Raw genomic sequence first — 16,802 nt, 5'->3', positions numbered from 1 at the left:
TCATCTCGGTCCATGTCTATCCTCTAATGCCTGTATCCTCATCCCATTCCCATGGCTTATATCACTGATGTCCCTGGATGAGTTACTGCTTTGTAACATGCTCCGGTTTGCCTGTTATGTATGCATTATGTAAATAATGAAAACTCTGAGAAAGTTTATATATTAAAATTCTTTCCTAACCTCTTCCTTAGGTATGCCTGGATAATGGTAAGTGCTACAATGCACACATTCAGGCGGTCAGTCCTGACAATGGACCAGTCGTTGTCTTCGTAGAAGAACTAGGAGAAAAGTAAGTTTGACTGTTTTAATTTTAATTATACTTACATTGTGCCTACTTTTCAGCATTTGTTTAAGAAGATTAGATGACTGCTTTACATTTTATCCAGGTTCAGCGTATCAGCTTTCTTGCATCGTGATGCGAGCGCGTTGATGCATGTGACTTTCATGACAACAGTGCGCAGAGCAGCAGATGCCAGCATAATGGAACAGTGCATATGCAGGGACAGTAGATTTCCAGTTTCCCAACTGATCTGCATGAGGCTTGAACCAGTTCACTACGTAAACTTGGAGAATGGTGAACATAAGTCCCTCTCCTGAGAACCAGATTTGGACCCTGGATAAAAAATGTAAAGCGCCTTAAAATCATCTTGGGGGTTGGGGGGGAAGGAGGTTGCGGACTATGTAGAGATAAATACTTTTAATGGAAAGTATTTATCTAGTTTCCCTGATGGCTCAGATGGTAACTGCATTTCCCAGTAAGAATCTGAGTCATACTATTCAGGTAGGTCCCAAGTTAATATTCAGTCTGTTTTGAGTTGGGTAAATTCAACCATACTGGTAATGGGGGTCATGGGCTATAGAGGGGGTAGGGGGAGTGGGAGCAAAGCAAGTTGAGTTCCTACTATTGATTGCTCACCACTGAACCCCATTGAAAGATGTGTACATGTGGATGTGGTTGAGAATAGGATCTGGCACTGCTGTAATGACCCTATAATTGAATAGTCTTCTGATGCTCACTGGCTAGTCTCGCGTATGAAATATGGCCACCTGGATGAAATACTGGAGGGTGACCTGCACTCATGGAATCTTACTCCTGCATGACCCAAAGCTTGCAGGAGAGTAGGGGAGGAAGATATTTTTCTACTTACCTTTCCCATGAATGCAGTTCTCACTTAAATGTTTTGGTGCAGATTTTGCTGGAGTGGGACATCTCGCGGCATGTCCTGTTAGTTATACTTGTACATGCACGTTTAGGTTTTAAACATCTTTGCCTACAAAGTTGCTGGAAGTGCGAGCTGATAAATGCGCAGAGAGGGCAACAGGGCATCTGGGACCTTGGTGAACAATGGGACAAACATCCTTAACCAATGAGGTTTAAGGATTGAGAAATAAAAAGAGGCACGACTGAGAAGGAGGGTGAATTAGAGTGAGTGAATTCAATGTCAAATTAGATATAGGCCCTGAAATTAGGATCGGGGGCTTGCCGCGTGTGCAAGCCCCCAATCTGCACTCCCCCTGCGCGCCGACATCTGAAGCCCGGGCCTGCTCGCATTTCCTGTCACAGGCCCGGTTCAGCTGTCGGTGCGCTGTGCTTACCTGATCCAGCGGAGTAGTTAGTGCGATGTGCCGGCTGGGATCAGGTGAGCACTGTGCAGCTAATCAGGGGTGGGGAAACTCATTCATGAGTTTGACAGTAAGAGCTGTCAAACTCATGAAAATTATGGGCTGCCAAAACACTACTTTAACTTTAAATAAAATTTTAAAAAACATCCCACTGATTATAATAACTATAAATAAGTTTAAAAAAATGTTTTAAACAATTAATCAAATTTTTGAAAAAAATAAATTTTTAAAAAATAGGGTCTAAAACTAAACTTACCATCCTGTAAATTCTTTAAAAATAACAAACCTGTGGAAAAAAAATTTCTACATTGTACTAAAAGCCCACTTACCTGAAAAACGAAATACTTACGTCTTGTTTTTCCACGCGTAAAGACCGGAGGCCTTTACACACGCGCAACTCTGGGGGGGAAAAAAAAAAGGAATTTTACTGCGCACGCGCTGCCAGTGCAGTCGCGCGCGTTCTGCCTCTTAACCCCTTGGGTCAGAGGACAGGAAATGCCGGTTTTCAGCACATGCGCTGTGCATGCTGAAAACCGGCAATTCCTCCGGGCACACGCGTGAGTACCCCGTCCGTACTCGCGCGTTGTGCCCGGAATTACTGGGCCATTGAAAGAGAAACAAGGAGAGGAAAGAAAGATTTGATTACAAGTGAGAAAAAAAAGGCAGTGAGGAAAAAAAAGGCAGAAAGGAAAAGTTAGAAAAAGTAACTCAAAAATTTAAAATTTGACATTTTAAAAATCTCCAATAACAATTCACAACCTGAAGGAATGAGACTCCACATTTTAATTGTTTGCTTTCTGGGCAAGGGAGGTTAATTGGCAGTCAATAACAATTATCACATTAAAAGGGTACTTGTGCTGTTAAGTACTAGACTTCACGTTCTGTGGCACGTTTAATGGGCAATTAATGCTCAAATGCAGCAACTTGATAAAAATCACAGGGAGGTTAAGGACAAGATGCCGTTTTCGTGAAGCTAATGGTGGCGGAGCGGCGCAAATCAGTTTCAACTTGTGATTCGCAGTTCACAGGGAATCACTTCCTCATCACAAGTTGCTGGCTGATTTGTGCATTAATCATAGCATGCGTCAGTCAGACACCTTTATTTTTTCAGCAAATTCTGGGCCAATGTTTCACAGTCTACTCATGTAATGACCTGTAGCAGGAATGTTTTGACCTGTTAGCTTTGTTTCGTTGAGTGCTTGTTAAACAACGGATCCAAAGCTAGATAGACAATTAACGTTAATCTCACTAATGCATTTTTAAAATATAACTGTTTTTGTTTGAGGTCACGGCTTATAGTTTGAGGCATATATCCTATTAACAGTAAACCTATCTGTAGCGAGCTGTTGGGGCTTTTGGAAAAGAAACTGTGAAATTTTTCTTGCGTTTCACTCTAATAGGTTATTGATCATTCAAGTGACTATTATATTAATTGCATATGGTATCCTCCTGATTTAGTACCTCCTAACAGCACATGCAGTAGTTCTCTGTGGTGTGGCAGAACACGTTGTCTTGCTACAAGTTGCAATTTGGAGTAACTGGCCCTTGAGGGAATAAATTAGCTGGCCAGCTGATTTCCGTAGGACCAGAGAATGTGTCCCTTGGAGAATATGCTTTTAGTGCATTCAAAGATGGCACATCGATTCTGTGCCGGTATTTTCTGAATCTTATCAAATAAGCAGATCAGGTTGCCTTGCAGTTTTTACTTGTACCACTTAATTGGTTATGACTGTAAACCCTGGCTTCCTGAGATACCGAAGAATCTATCTAGCAGTGTAATTGTGTTGAAGCTTACCGAGACTAATGTGGGATGACGTTTGCCTGTATTTTCTGAGCTTGAATGTCAGATGGTGTTCCAGTAAGGCTGGTAAGGTTTGTCGAGCTGTTGTATCTCTATTAAAACATGTTGGCCCAAAATTTACGAGCGGGGGTTTCCGACCTACAAAAAATCTACGAATTTACCTGGTGGTACGGAGACTCGCGCTCCTGGGCCTCTCTGGGTACCCGTGGGCAGAGGCTCACTTTCCCATGGGCGCATGTGGTTCGCAAACGTGGGCCGGCCCAACCAATGAAAGAAGGGGAATCCCCATTCATACACGAACACATGAAATAAGTTTTTTTTATTACTGTTTTTAATTAATTAAAATGCTTTTAATTAAATATTTTAAACAAAAATTGAATTTTTTGAAAAAATTGTATGTTTTAACAGGGCTAAAAATAAACTTACATTATTGGACTCTTATATATTTAATGTATAAATGAGTGATAAAATTTTATTTTTCAATTTTTTTTTTAAACTCTTACGCTGGTAAAAGCAGGCACCATGCATAAGAATTTCACGGGAGTTCGCTGGGCAGAAGTTGGGCGAATAGCTCAACTCTCCGCCCGCGGAGACCCTTTTCCCGGGGATACAGATGATCTGTCCAGAGAATTCTTGACATCGCAAGTTCCGGGTTTTAGCGCATGCGCTTCGCATGCCTAAACCCGGAACTGGCGCGGCCCCTATGGGCACGTGTGCACCTCGTACCCACCCGTAGGGGTCGCAAATTACAGCCCAGTATTTATGATGCATTTGAAAACTGAGGAAGTTGAGTCTACAACATGCAGCTCTCGCTCCTAGCAATTAAGGAAATGCTGCTTTTGCTCACAATTGGCCTGTGGTTTTATTAAACTCTATCTGCAGCAGTGAGATTGTATTTGACACTTTTTTTAATTTCAAATTTCTTTTGTTTGCTCACATCCTCTCCTGAAAGTGCTGGTAAGCCTTGGGCACCATGCTTAAGTGTCTTTAGATCAGGTAATGAGAAAGCTGGTCCAAATCATTACATGATTACTGCTATGCACATCTTTTACATTCAGCGTAATTCATAGAACTTTACAACACAGAAAGGCCATTTGACCCATTATATCTGTGGTGGCTCTTCACTAGAGTACTTCAAAGCTAATGCCCACATTCTCCCCATAGTCCTGTATCATCATCTGCTTTAAATATTTATCTAATTTTCCCTGAAAAAAACAGTGGTCTCTGGCAAATAATCCTCTGCGTAAAGAATTTTCTCCGAACCTCTCATTTTGCTCTTGGTGACAATTTTAAATTGTTGAGTCCTCGTCACTGATTCCTCACCCAGAGGAAATAGCCTTTCCCTGTTCATTGTATCAAAACTGCTCAGAATTTTAAAAACTGCTTAAATCTCCTCTTAACCTTCTCAGCTGCAGTGGAAATTGTACCTGTTCTTCATTATATCATTTTGATCCCTGGCATCATTCTGGTATATCTACACTGTACAATCTCTGGCTTTAATTACCTTTCTTTAATGGGCGTGCAAAGCTTCACAAAATACTCTAACTGTGACCTAACCAACATTTTGGATAAATTCACCATTACTTCTTTACTCTTGTAGCCTGTGCCCTTAAGCATGTGTTCTCTATCTAGGCCTGCGGGTGGTGGCAAGTAATTGCTTCCAATAAATCCATTCTCCCCTTATTTCGATGACTTTGTTTTTCATAAGTCAAAGCTTAAAATAGAATAAAGAAGTCTCACAAGAGGTGAAACTGACCAATACCTTGCGGTTGTGCTCCCTCTCCCTCTCCCACACACCTAACTGAGCTCAAACCGTTTGCTCTCAATGGGGAGGCTTGGGGGTAGGCATCTGATGGGTATAAGATCAGGCTTTACTGTGCTGCCCTTGTCAAATAGCCTGCGGACCCTCAACCTTTAGGCTTATGTGTAAAGTGCCCTTACGAGTGACAAACTGGTATGAATTCCAGCCTTGAGGAGAAGAGGGGTCAAAGCTGGGAATGACTGGGGGTGGTGAGGAATGCCATTACTGACTCGGGGGAACCGTACCCCAGCATGATTCAATAGTAGCATCAGGAAAGATGGAAGAAAATCAGAGGAAGTGGTGGAGTAGTTTAAATGAAGTTGTTCTTGTAGCTAGCCTCATCATTACCAATGTTATGGAAAATAAATGGGAGGGAAGAATTTAAGGGAGGTCAACTATAACTGCCCTCCTCGGTACCAACAATATAGAAAATAAGTGGGGGAATAGAGAGGAGAAAGTAATTTAAATGAATTCTACTGTAGCTGAGCTGATCTCTAACCACCAATCAGTGGCAGGTCAATAATCCTGGTCACCCGTATGATCCAGCCCCTTCTGCAAAGTCCCTACCAGTGGTGTTGGAAGCAAAGGAAAAATTGGAAATCTGCTGAAGCCCATTAGCAGTTTAAATATATATACTGATTTCAAAAATGTCCCCAAATCCAGGTCATATATCAGTTCTTTTAACTTCCCTGACAGGATTAACTTTTTTTCCTTCTGAGATGAAGTGGCCAGTGCTCCATCTAGTGGCCTGGCTGAAAGTTACCATTGTTTGTTGCTAGAGTAACTGTGCCACTTCACATTCATTTGAGGGTATTGTACTTTCATTTGCAGAATTCCAAGCAGTTTTATGTACTAAATTGAAAATGCAAACATAAATAACAGGTTAATGGTGAATTCTGCACAGATACATTTTGTACCTGTTTTATTGGGTTAAGTTAACTTTTGCAGCTACAGAACACTAAAGTCAAAAAGTGACTGAAAATGCCAAAAAGTACTAAAGGGGTAATACTGAAAACACAAACAGTACAACAGTCAGCAAGAGGAAGTAAAACAAAAATATTTACCAGGAATAACATAAGGAGCTGAGTATGCCTTTGTAAATATATATCTATTATTTCTCTTCAGACACAGTGCCCTTCTTCAGAACCTTAGACCACTTACTCAAGTCTCTCGAGGGGGAAGCTGGAACAGAGTTCAAGGGAAAAGAGCCAAGAAGCCAGTGAATGTCAATTCTGGTAAGGATTTTTTTTAAAGTAATTTTCTGAATTTGGTGCAAGAAAAGATGTATGATTCAGAATGTGGCAGTAACAAAACATTGTTTAGATCCATTTCTACTAACTGAGATTTATTAGCTTGCTACATATATGTAGGCAATGGGGTTAGTTTTATATTGTGAATTTCAAATACAGATGCTAATGGATGATGAGATGTAATTTCTGATATCACCTCTGAATAGCAAGTGTGCCAAGAAGACATTTTATTGGTAGTTGATTCTAATGCACTGTGCTATCATACAGTCAGAACCAAAATAGTGTTTAAAGAATTACGCATTTCTGTTGACAGAAGCTGAATTCAGGGGAGGGAAAAATTCAAGCAGTTTTGTAAGTAAGCCAAGCCGATTACAGTCAAGCCTACCGCCACGCCTGCAGCAAACAATGGGAACCAGGCAACAGAGCGCCACACAGCAGATCCCAGGTCAACAACCCAAAAAGTCATCTACTGAGTATGTAGGGCGAGACGAGGACTTTCCACAACTCTCAAAGTGAGTATCAGAGGAACTCTTGTTTCTTTGGCTGCACAAATGTAATTATAATTCAGAAGAAGATATGGAGGGGCGGGAAGCTGTGAGCACCTAGATCTTGGAATTTATTGTTTTCTTCCGATAGGATAGAACAGTTTCAGGTAATCTTGGTTTGATAGTTTTGCAAATCATCTGGCGTCTTAGTCCCTGCTCCTTTCTGGGGGAGCAGGTATGAATCTTCCCAGCATTGCTCCAGCCTGTAGAATCATGGTCCCAAAAATAGCATCCTCGGGGTAAAACTTAGCTACAAAGTTGTACAGCATTAAAGCACTTCACTGTACTTTCCACCTATTACTGGAATGAAGCTTTTTAAACTTTCTAAAGACTGCTTTTGTTTCTTTGAAATGTTCCAACTTCCAGACACAAGTTGTAATGTGCTGGATGACCCTGCCTGCACTTTCTGAAATAAAATGCTCTGTATGTGGAAAGCTGAGTGGCAGAATATTTGAACAGCTTTCATCCATCTTGCCAGTTGATTTTCAGAAAGTGATGTGGCGCTGTTGCATATTAGCCCTGATCAAGTTGTGCATCACTTAAAGCTGGAATTTTAAAGGCTTATAAGGATCTGTTTGTAGGATTTGTCAGATACCCAGCCCTAACCTTCAGGCATCATGCACCCTAACAAATTTAGTTTCACTAGATCCATTGGGATAGGTGATACAAGAGGCAAAACATTTTTCAGGAATTAATTTTTTATTGGTCTGATCATCTGGCTGGTTTCACGTTTCCCTCTCTCCACTATCTCCATCAGTGCTAATGAAGGCCAATTTCTTGCATCTTTTTTCCTCTCCAGTTTGTTTTCCCTCTTTTGAAGAGGCTGACTCATGCTGGGATATGGTTCCATGTATGTGATCTTCAGTGCTTGCTTAAGTGGCTATTCTTGATGTGTGCACCTAAGCAATGAGGGCTAGCAGGATTTTTGACTGTGGGTGTATCGCACCTGGGCCTAATCCTGTCTCACAGCATTACTGGATAGTAATCAGGAGCAGAAACCTTGACTCATTTGCCTATACATTTTTTTCAATCCAGCTCCAGTACAGGGTACGATAGCAAAATACTGCAGATGCTGGAAATCCAAAATAACCCAGTACAGGGTGCAGCGGCCAATTGTAGCAACCCTACTATACTGTCTTGAATCTTTCTGTAGCATTTACATCTATTTTTAACCGAGTTTTCCCAAAGGCATTGAAAGGCTGCTGAGACCGAGTTAATGGCTTGCTTGCTGTAGGTATGGTAGTTGTAGTGGTTTTGGATCTGGACTAGCAACCCAGAGGTCATCTCACCATGGCACGTTGTGAAATTGAACTCAATAAATCTGGTAATTGGGGGATGGTACCAGGAAAAAATGATCATGAAAGCTGCCAGATTGTTGCAAAAACCCAACATTTTTTCTAATACCCTTCAGGTAAGACAAACTGACACCGCTACCTGGTCAGGCCTACGCATGACTCCAGTCCCACACAACTCATAATGTCCTCTAAATTAGCTACTTAACTGCATCATGGAAACACTATCGCCACAACGACTGCAGCAGTTCAAGAAAAAGGCCATCAACACCTTATTAGGTCAATTGGGAATGGGCAGTAATTATGACATTGTCAGTGTCGCCCATATCCTGAAGATAAAGGTAACTGAGATGAGCTTGGGCATTCTCAGTACAATTCACAGTGGACTCAACTCTCCAACAGAGAATTTGCCTTACGTACTTGACATCAGTTCTTCCTGATTCTCCTTCAGACACAGTAGAGGGGTAGAGTTGGATTTGAACTACAGTGGAGTAATCTTCAGGGCTAGGGTATGCAAAGTACATCTAAAGTGTGCCATATGTGAACTGAGAATTTTCTCTTCAAAGTGGAGAATTCACTTCCCAACATTGTGTCATTCACCTCTTTGTACAGTTTGGCATATGTTTTGTTCATGCAGTTTCACCTACAGATGCTCATGGGCAGTATCCAGGGGTTCTGACCCTCTAAGATCCATTTGCCATTCCTCCACTGTTTAATGTATTGAATTGAAGGTCTAAAGATCAGTCATGCAGGTACATTTGATACCCGTCAGAGCACAAGCTTCTGATTATCAATGATATACCTATTGGGAAGGTTCCAACAATTTTTAACTTTGTTTCTACTAATAATGAAATAACTTTTGAATGCATTGCTCTAATTTGTGACCTGCTTTGGAGCTAAATCATTCCAATGATTTCATTTTTAAGTTGAGAAATGTTTGTGACGCTCAGGGCCCATTACCGCCCCCTCTCAAGTCTTTCAACGTACCATCGCAACCCAAATCCATGGCCAACTTTCCCGTAACTCCATGTTTGAACCCCTCCAATCAGGTTTCCGTCCCTACCACAGTACCGAAACAGCCCTTATCAAAGTTACAGATGACATCCTATGTGGCTGACCATGGTAAACATCCCTCCTCATCCTTCTCTACGTGTCTGCAGACTTTGACACGATTGACCACAGCATCCTTCTCTAATGTCACTCCTCTATCATCCAGCTGGGTGGGACTGCACTCACCTGGTTCCATTTATAGCTATCCAGTCGTAGCCAGAGAATCATCTGAAATGGCTTCTCTTCCTGCTCCCATACCATTACCTCTGGAATCTTCCAAGGATCTATCCTTGGCCCCCTCCTATTTCTCGTCAACATGTTGCCCCTTGGCGACATCATCTGAAAACACAATGTCAGGTTCCACCTGTACGCTGATGGCACCCAGTTCTACCGCATCACTACCTCTCTCGATTCCTCCACTGCCTCTGATTTGTCACGCTGCTTGTCCGGCATCCAGTCCTGGATGACCAGCAGTTTCCTCCAACTAAATATTGGGAAGACGGAAGTCATTGTCTTCGGTTCCCTAACCACTGACTCCATCCCTCTCCCTGGCCAATGTCTGATACTGAACCAGACCGTTCGCAACCTTGGCGTCCTATTTGACCCTGAGGTGAGCTTCCAACCCCATATCCGCCTACTTCCATCACCTGTCTCAGCCCCTGATTCAGCTTATCTGCTGCTGAAACCCTCATCCATCCCGTTGTTACCTTTAGATGTGACTATTCCAACGCACTCCTGGCTGGCCTTGAATCTTCCATCCTCCATAAACCTGCGCTCATACAAAGCTCTGCTGCCATATCCTAACTCGCACCAAGTCCAGTTCACCCATTACCCCTGAGTTTCCTGATCTACATTGGCTCCCGGTCTGGCAACACCTCGATTTTTCAAAATTCTCATCCTTGTTTTCAAATCTCTCCATAGCCTCGCCCCTTCCTATCTCTGTAACCTCCCCCAACCACCACCCGAGATCTCTGCGCACCTCAAATTCTGGCATCTTGCACATTCCCAATTTTAATTGCTCCACCATTGGCAGCCTTGTCTTCAGCTGCCTAAGCCCTAAGCTCTGGAATTCCCTCCCTAAACCTCTGCCTCTCCAACTCAATTTCCTGCTTTAAGATGCTCTGTAAAGCCTACCTCTGACCAAGCTCTGTCCTAATCTCTCCTTATGTGGCTCGATGTCAAATTTTGTTTGCTGACGCTCCTGCGAAGCACCTTGGGATGTAATGGTGCTATATAAGTGCAAGCTGTTGTCGATTTGCTACTCTGATTTTTTTTAATGTAGTAATGTAAATCAATTTACCCTTGCACTGCTGAATAAGTATGAACTACATGTAGTAAAGTTGAAGCCAGTTATAGATATTTTAATTTGGACTTTTTAATTTTCTCCGGATTCTGAAAAATCAAAGGGCAAACTGGGCAGTTGCAAGACTAAATTGTTGAGCCTTTCCTGGAGGAATGTGTGTTCGATTGGAACTAATTTAAGTGAAGATAACCTGTTGCTGTGTTTGCTGAGACTAGGCTGTGTTTTGTTTATGCTTTGTGTCTTCTGTACCTGCTGTTGCACAGTTTACTTTGTTTCTGTGTTCTGAAAAAAGCAAGTCTGCCTATGTTAAATTATGATTTTTTGAGGTCTTGCTTTTTCTGTGTCATTTGTAGAAAATATGACCGCGGCCTAGAATCTGACTACAAAAACGTAGAATGTAAACACTTTGGTCCTTCAGTGAAGGCTGAACCAGAGACTGATGAGGCTCAAGTCCCAACTAAAATTCATCTGAGAGTTGAGCAATCCCTTCCTGCACCCCATGTGAGTATAATGCTGGTTTTATTTCATTTTATATCACTGGGATTTCAGCATGTGGAAATGTTTGTACTATGGACACTTGGATTATGGGCAGAAGAAACAGTAGTACAATTACAGAATCTGTCCTTCCAAGCTTCGGTTGGGTCTAGAGAGAGCATTTTGAGCTGTACAGCATTCAGGTGAAGTACTGTAGTTACAGGTCTGTCACAAAAGTGGTGAAAGCTATTTAAGCTGATGATTTTAAGGGTTTGAACAAAAAGTATACTGGCAAAACATTGAAGTGTATTTTTTTTCTCTCAATGTATTGGTACTAGTAAACCAAATAGTACTATTGTGTAAAATCAATATTTTTCAATAGGTTTCAGGAACTTAGTAGCAACAAACAAAAATTGGTAAGCACCAGCCTAGTTGTGTCCTGCTTCTGTCCTGAAATGCTCTTCAAATGTGTTTTTTTCCATAGAACCTATATGGGATGTAGTTTATTTTGCCCTGTGCTAAATAATTGTAATTCTTTTTTAAAATCATGGTGGCAATAGGTTGCTATTTCTATCCTGATATTAACTCTGCAGGGATTGGAAACTCTTCAAATGTTCAGCTCCTTGGTTTGGTAATCAGTTAAGGTGACGGGGATAAACTAATGGTGATCACGGCTGGAAAGTCTGCTGGAAGAGTGAAGATTATTTATTACCATTAGAAATTTCAGTGTTCTTCAAAGACAATATCCACATACTATTATAATCCCCCTTGACCAAACCCGTTCTAGACCCAGTACAGTCCAAACCATTCCGGACTAGCAGGCCTGAGGCTAATCTGCTCCATGCAAGAATGTACCCTATCCACCATAAAACAGGTCTGGTAAAGCTGATAGTCGTTCAGAAGATTATGACTGGACCAGCACTACAGGGTTACTAGTGTTTATATCAGCAGCACACAAACTGCTACAGCTGCATGTTGGCATTCTTTATTGATTCATGGCAATTAATAACTAGCGTAGTAGTGGCATGCTATGTATCCTACCGTCTGTGTATTGTCTGAGAGGCCCTGAACCTTATGCCCTGTATTTTTGTTTTCATTCAATTTTTAACTAACAGTGAGATCCAAGTCCTAGAATTGTATTATGGTCCAAAACTTAAAACCTTGTGCATGTTGTGTATGGGAGTAGAATGCTGCAGGATGAACAATAATATTTTTCCATGGTGTTGAGCATTGGATCGCATTGCGTGCCACATGCTCTTATCAACTCAAAGGTGGAAAACGCAACATTCCTGGACCATAACATTCAGAATAAAACTACTAGTTAAATTTATTTGCAACGCATAAGATTACACCAAAAAATGCAGTAAACAAATAGCAATACAATGCTCAACTTAGACAATACTTTAAACTGTTTTAAAAAATAATAGAATGTCCAAATTCTTGGCATTCTTTTCAGAATCCTTTAACTGAATCTTTGAATGTAGCATTGGTACTTCAGCTCCATTCAAACCTTTCCTATAGCACTCCTTGGAGTAGATCTTTCTGTAATAGTGTAAAACAGGTGATAGCGAATCGGCAGCCTGTTTTACATTTCTCCCGATTTTTAATTCTATTGGAAATAAATTTTCAAATTGTGTGCAGGAAGACATCTTAAAGCTCTTTACATTGAGGAAAAAACGGCCATGTTGAGCAGGTGGGGGAAAGGGAATAATGAAGAGAGTTAGGGTAGGGGACCAAATTATAACGTGTTTGAAGAGAAGGGTTTTGGGGAGGCATAGATGGCAGCGAGGGAGGTGGCAAGGCTAAATAAACGGGGCAACAGTGTTGTGCCTGAACAAGTAGCTATCGATGATTGAACAGAAGGAACAGGGATAAAGAGAAAAGTAGGTGATAAGAGGAGCAATTTCTGTGCAAGGACATGAGTCAGGAGAAAATCACTAAAGGCTATGGAGGGATTTGAAAGCGACAAAAATTTTGAAAGCTAATTTACTAGGCACAGGGAGCTGATGGCGCTGGGACTGCAGGACTTGGTCCAGGTGAGAATGGAGGCTGCATCAATTTAATGCGTTGAAGCTTGTAGAGGGTTATGGTAGGGAGACGAGGTAGGAGAGCATTACAGAAGTCTAGCCTCAAAATTATGAAGGGTTTCAGTGGCAGAGAGGAAGAGGTAGGCGGCAAAGGCTGACATTGTTGCATAAGCGGAAGAAAACGGCCGTGATAACCGACCAGATGTAGGGGAGGAAGCTGAGCTCAGGGTTGAGTGACCCGCCAAGGTTTCACACCTTCTGATGCAGCTTGAGGTGACAGCTGCAATAGTGTTGCTGACCTGTACCACAGTTTTCATTTAGGTTCAAGCTGCACCCAAAGACTTGAGTGCATAACCTACACTTAAGTGCAGTACTGAAGGCATCCTGCACTGTTAGAGGTGCTGTCTTTCAAATGAGACGTTAAACCAAGGCTCCAATTGTCCTGTACATAAAAGATCCCATGGCACGATATGTAAGGGAGCAAGGGAGTTCTCCTGATGTTCTCATCAACATCTAGCCCTCAACCAATACCGCTGAAGCAGATTATCTGGTAATTTATCTCATTGCTATTTGTGGAACCTTGCTGTGCACAAATTGGCTGCCATGTTTGCCAACATCACAACAGTGGCTACACTTCTTGAAGCACTTTTGAATGTCCTGAGGATGGGAAAGCTGCTATATAAATGCAAGTTCTTTTTCTATTCTGTATCTAACCATGTCTGGAGTTCGGACGATACCGAAGGCAGTATTATTTATTGCTGTATGTGGGTCTTCACAGGCTGAATGCCAGAAACCAGGTGCTAAGTATTCAGTAACTGATTTCACAGAAAATTGTGAAAATGTAATCAAATGCCACTTTCATGCATATGGTTATTAAAGTGACCTTGCAGCGCATTTACTAAATGCCATTGAATAAGCTTTCTTAAAGGAGTGATTGAAAGTTTATTAATGAAATCTAGTTCTAATAAAGTTCAGAAGGTCCCACCAAGGTTGCAGTCATTCAGACAGTTTCTGATGCACTATAATCACTTGTAATTTGTGTTTTTAAAAAAAAAAAAAATTATGGGATTGCATAAATTATATTTTTTATTAAATTTCAGTAACATAATTTCACTAAAAAAAAAATTTGTCTTGAAGAAGCCACTGGAGATGCCCCCTTACCCTACAACCCAAAGAACAGATCCTGTCCCTCAGTCAGATCTGAGAATGTCACATCTTCCTTCCTCAACATCAGTAACTCCACCGGTACTTTCAGTACATCCACCTGAGTCAATCGCTTACCAGTCAGCAGGTAATATCTTAAATCATATCTGTGATCTTCAATTGGAAAGATAGCTCTGTTACGTATTTCACATAATGTAAAGTAATGATACATTTTCCAACGTGAGCTGCATGGCTGGGGTAAGGAGTTGAAATAACATCTTAAAAGCTGAGAGTGAAGTTAGAGTTGTTAAACCTTAAAATTCAACCTCCTTGTATCTGTTATTTTATGTATTATACACTGCATATCAAATTACTTGTTTGGAAAAGGTTCTAAGGTTTATTTTAGGAGTATTTCAGATGTATCTTAAAGGTTTGAGTACTTGCAGAATTGTATACATAGAATCATAGAACAGTACAGCGCAGAAAGAGACCATTCGGCCCATCGAGTCTGCGACGGCTCTTTCAAAGAGCCATCCAGTTAGTCCCACTTCCCCAGCTCTTTCCCCATATCCCTGCAATTTTTTCTTCAAGTATTTATCCAATTCCCTTTTGAAGGCTATTATTGAATCTGTATCCACCACCTGATCAGCCAGTGCATTCCAAATCCTAACCACTCGTTGCATTTAAAAAAAAGTTTTTCCTCATGTCGCCTCTGGTTCTTTTGCCAATCACCTTAAATCTGTGCCCATTGATTATTGACCCTTCAGCCATTGGAAACAGTTTCTCTTTATTTAGAAACATAGAAACATAGAAGATAGGAGCAGGAGTAGGCCATTCGGCCCCTCGAGCCTGCTCCGCCATTCAATGAGATCATGGCTGATCATCCAAATTCAGTACCCTGTTCCTGCCTTCTCTCCATATCCCTTGATCCCCCTAGCCTTAAGAAATATATCCAACTCCTTCTTAAATATATTTAATGAATTGGCCTCTACTGCCTTCTTTGCTGGAGAATTCCACAGGTTCACCACTCTCTGGGTGAAGAAATTCCTCCTCATCTCAGTCCTAAATGGCTTACCCCTTATCCTTAGACTGTGACCCCTGGTTCTGGACTCCCCGACCATCAGGAACATCCTTCCAGCATCTAGTCTGTCTAGTCACAGAATCACAACAGTGCAGATAGAGGCCATTTCGGCCCATCGAGCCTGCACCGACACATATCCCACCCGATCCCCGTAACCCCTACACCAACACATATCCCACCCTATCCCCGTAACCCCACGTATTTAATCCCCCTAACACTTAAGGGTCAATTTTTTTTATCATAGCCAATCAACCTAACCCGCACATCTTTGGACTGTGGGAGGAAACCGGAGCACCCGGAGGAAACCCACGCAAACACGGGGAGAATGTGCAGACTCCACACAGACAGTCACCCGAGGCCGGATTCGAACCCGGGTCCCTGGCGCTGTGAGGCAACAGTGCTAACCACTATGCCACCGTGATGCACCGTCCTGTTAGAATTTTATAAGTTTCGATGAGATCCCCTCTCATTCTTCTAAACTCTAGCGAGTACAAGCCCAATTGACCCAATCTCTCCTCATACGTCATTCCTGCCATCCCAGGTATCAGCCTGGTGAATCTTCGCTGCACTCCTTCCATGGCAAGAACATCCTTCCTCAGATAAGGCGACCAAAACTGCACACAATACTCCAGATATGGTCTCACCAAGGCCCTGTACAACTGCAGCAAGACATCCTTGTTCCTGTACTCAAACCCTCTCGCTACGAAGGCCAACATACCATTTACCTTCTTAACCGCCTGCTGCACCTGCATGCTTACTTTCAGCGACTGGTGCACAAGGACGCCCAGGTCTCGTTGCACTTCCCCTTCTCCCAATCTATTGCCATTCAGATAATAATCTGCCTTCCTGTTTTTGACACCAAAGTGGATAACCTCGCATTTATCCACGTTATATTGCATCTGCCATGCTTCTGCCCAATCACCCAACCTGTCCAAATCATACTGGAGTTTCTCGGTATCCTCCTCACAGCACACACGCCCACCCAGCTTTGTGTCGTCTGCAAACTTGGAGATATTACATCTAGTTCCCTCATCCAGATCATTAATATATATTGTGAATAGCTGGGGTCCAAGGACCGATCCCTGCGGTAACCCACTAGTCACTGCCTGCCACTCGGAAGAAGAGCCGTTTATTCCAACTCTTTGCTTTCTGTCTGCCAACCAGTTCTCTATCCAAGTCAATACCTTGCCCCCAATCCCATGTGCCTTAATTTTACACACTAATCTCTTATGCGAGACCTTATCGAAAGCCTTTTGAAAATCCAAATACACCACATCCACTGGTTCTCCCTTATCTATTTTACCAGTTACATCCTCAAAAAATTCCCGTAGATTAGTCCAGCACGATTTACCTTTTGTAAATCCATGTTGACTTTGTCCGATCTGGTCACTTTTTTCCAAGTGCTCTGCTAT

General features: G+C 42.0%; 1 protein-coding gene across 1 annotated transcript in view; it reads left to right on the top strand.

Moving 5' to 3' along the window:
- The window catches only part of otud4 (OTU deubiquitinase 4), a 116,832-nt gene that overhangs the window by 79,285 nt on the left and 20,745 nt on the right, over nt 1-16,802 (top strand). The window contains exons 11-15 of the mRNA XM_086011179.1: nt 192-289; nt 6,351-6,460; nt 6,789-6,987; nt 11,019-11,166; nt 14,304-14,457. Of these exons, the coding sequence (XP_085867305.1) occupies nt 192-289; nt 6,351-6,460; nt 6,789-6,987; nt 11,019-11,166; nt 14,304-14,457 (709 nt within the window). The remainder of the gene's footprint in view (nt 1-191; nt 290-6,350; nt 6,461-6,788; nt 6,988-11,018; nt 11,167-14,303; nt 14,458-16,802) is intronic.

Source organism: Somniosus microcephalus, chromosome 2, assembly GCF_052327205.1.
Source record: "Somniosus microcephalus isolate GS21.2 chromosome 2, FLI_Smic_1.0, whole genome shotgun sequence".
In the NCBI taxonomy this organism is placed as follows: Eukaryota; Metazoa; Chordata; class Chondrichthyes; order Squaliformes; family Somniosidae; genus Somniosus; species Somniosus microcephalus.
The sequence above is the reverse complement of the archived record's forward strand: the minus strand, read 5'-3'. Positions and strand labels throughout refer to the sequence as shown.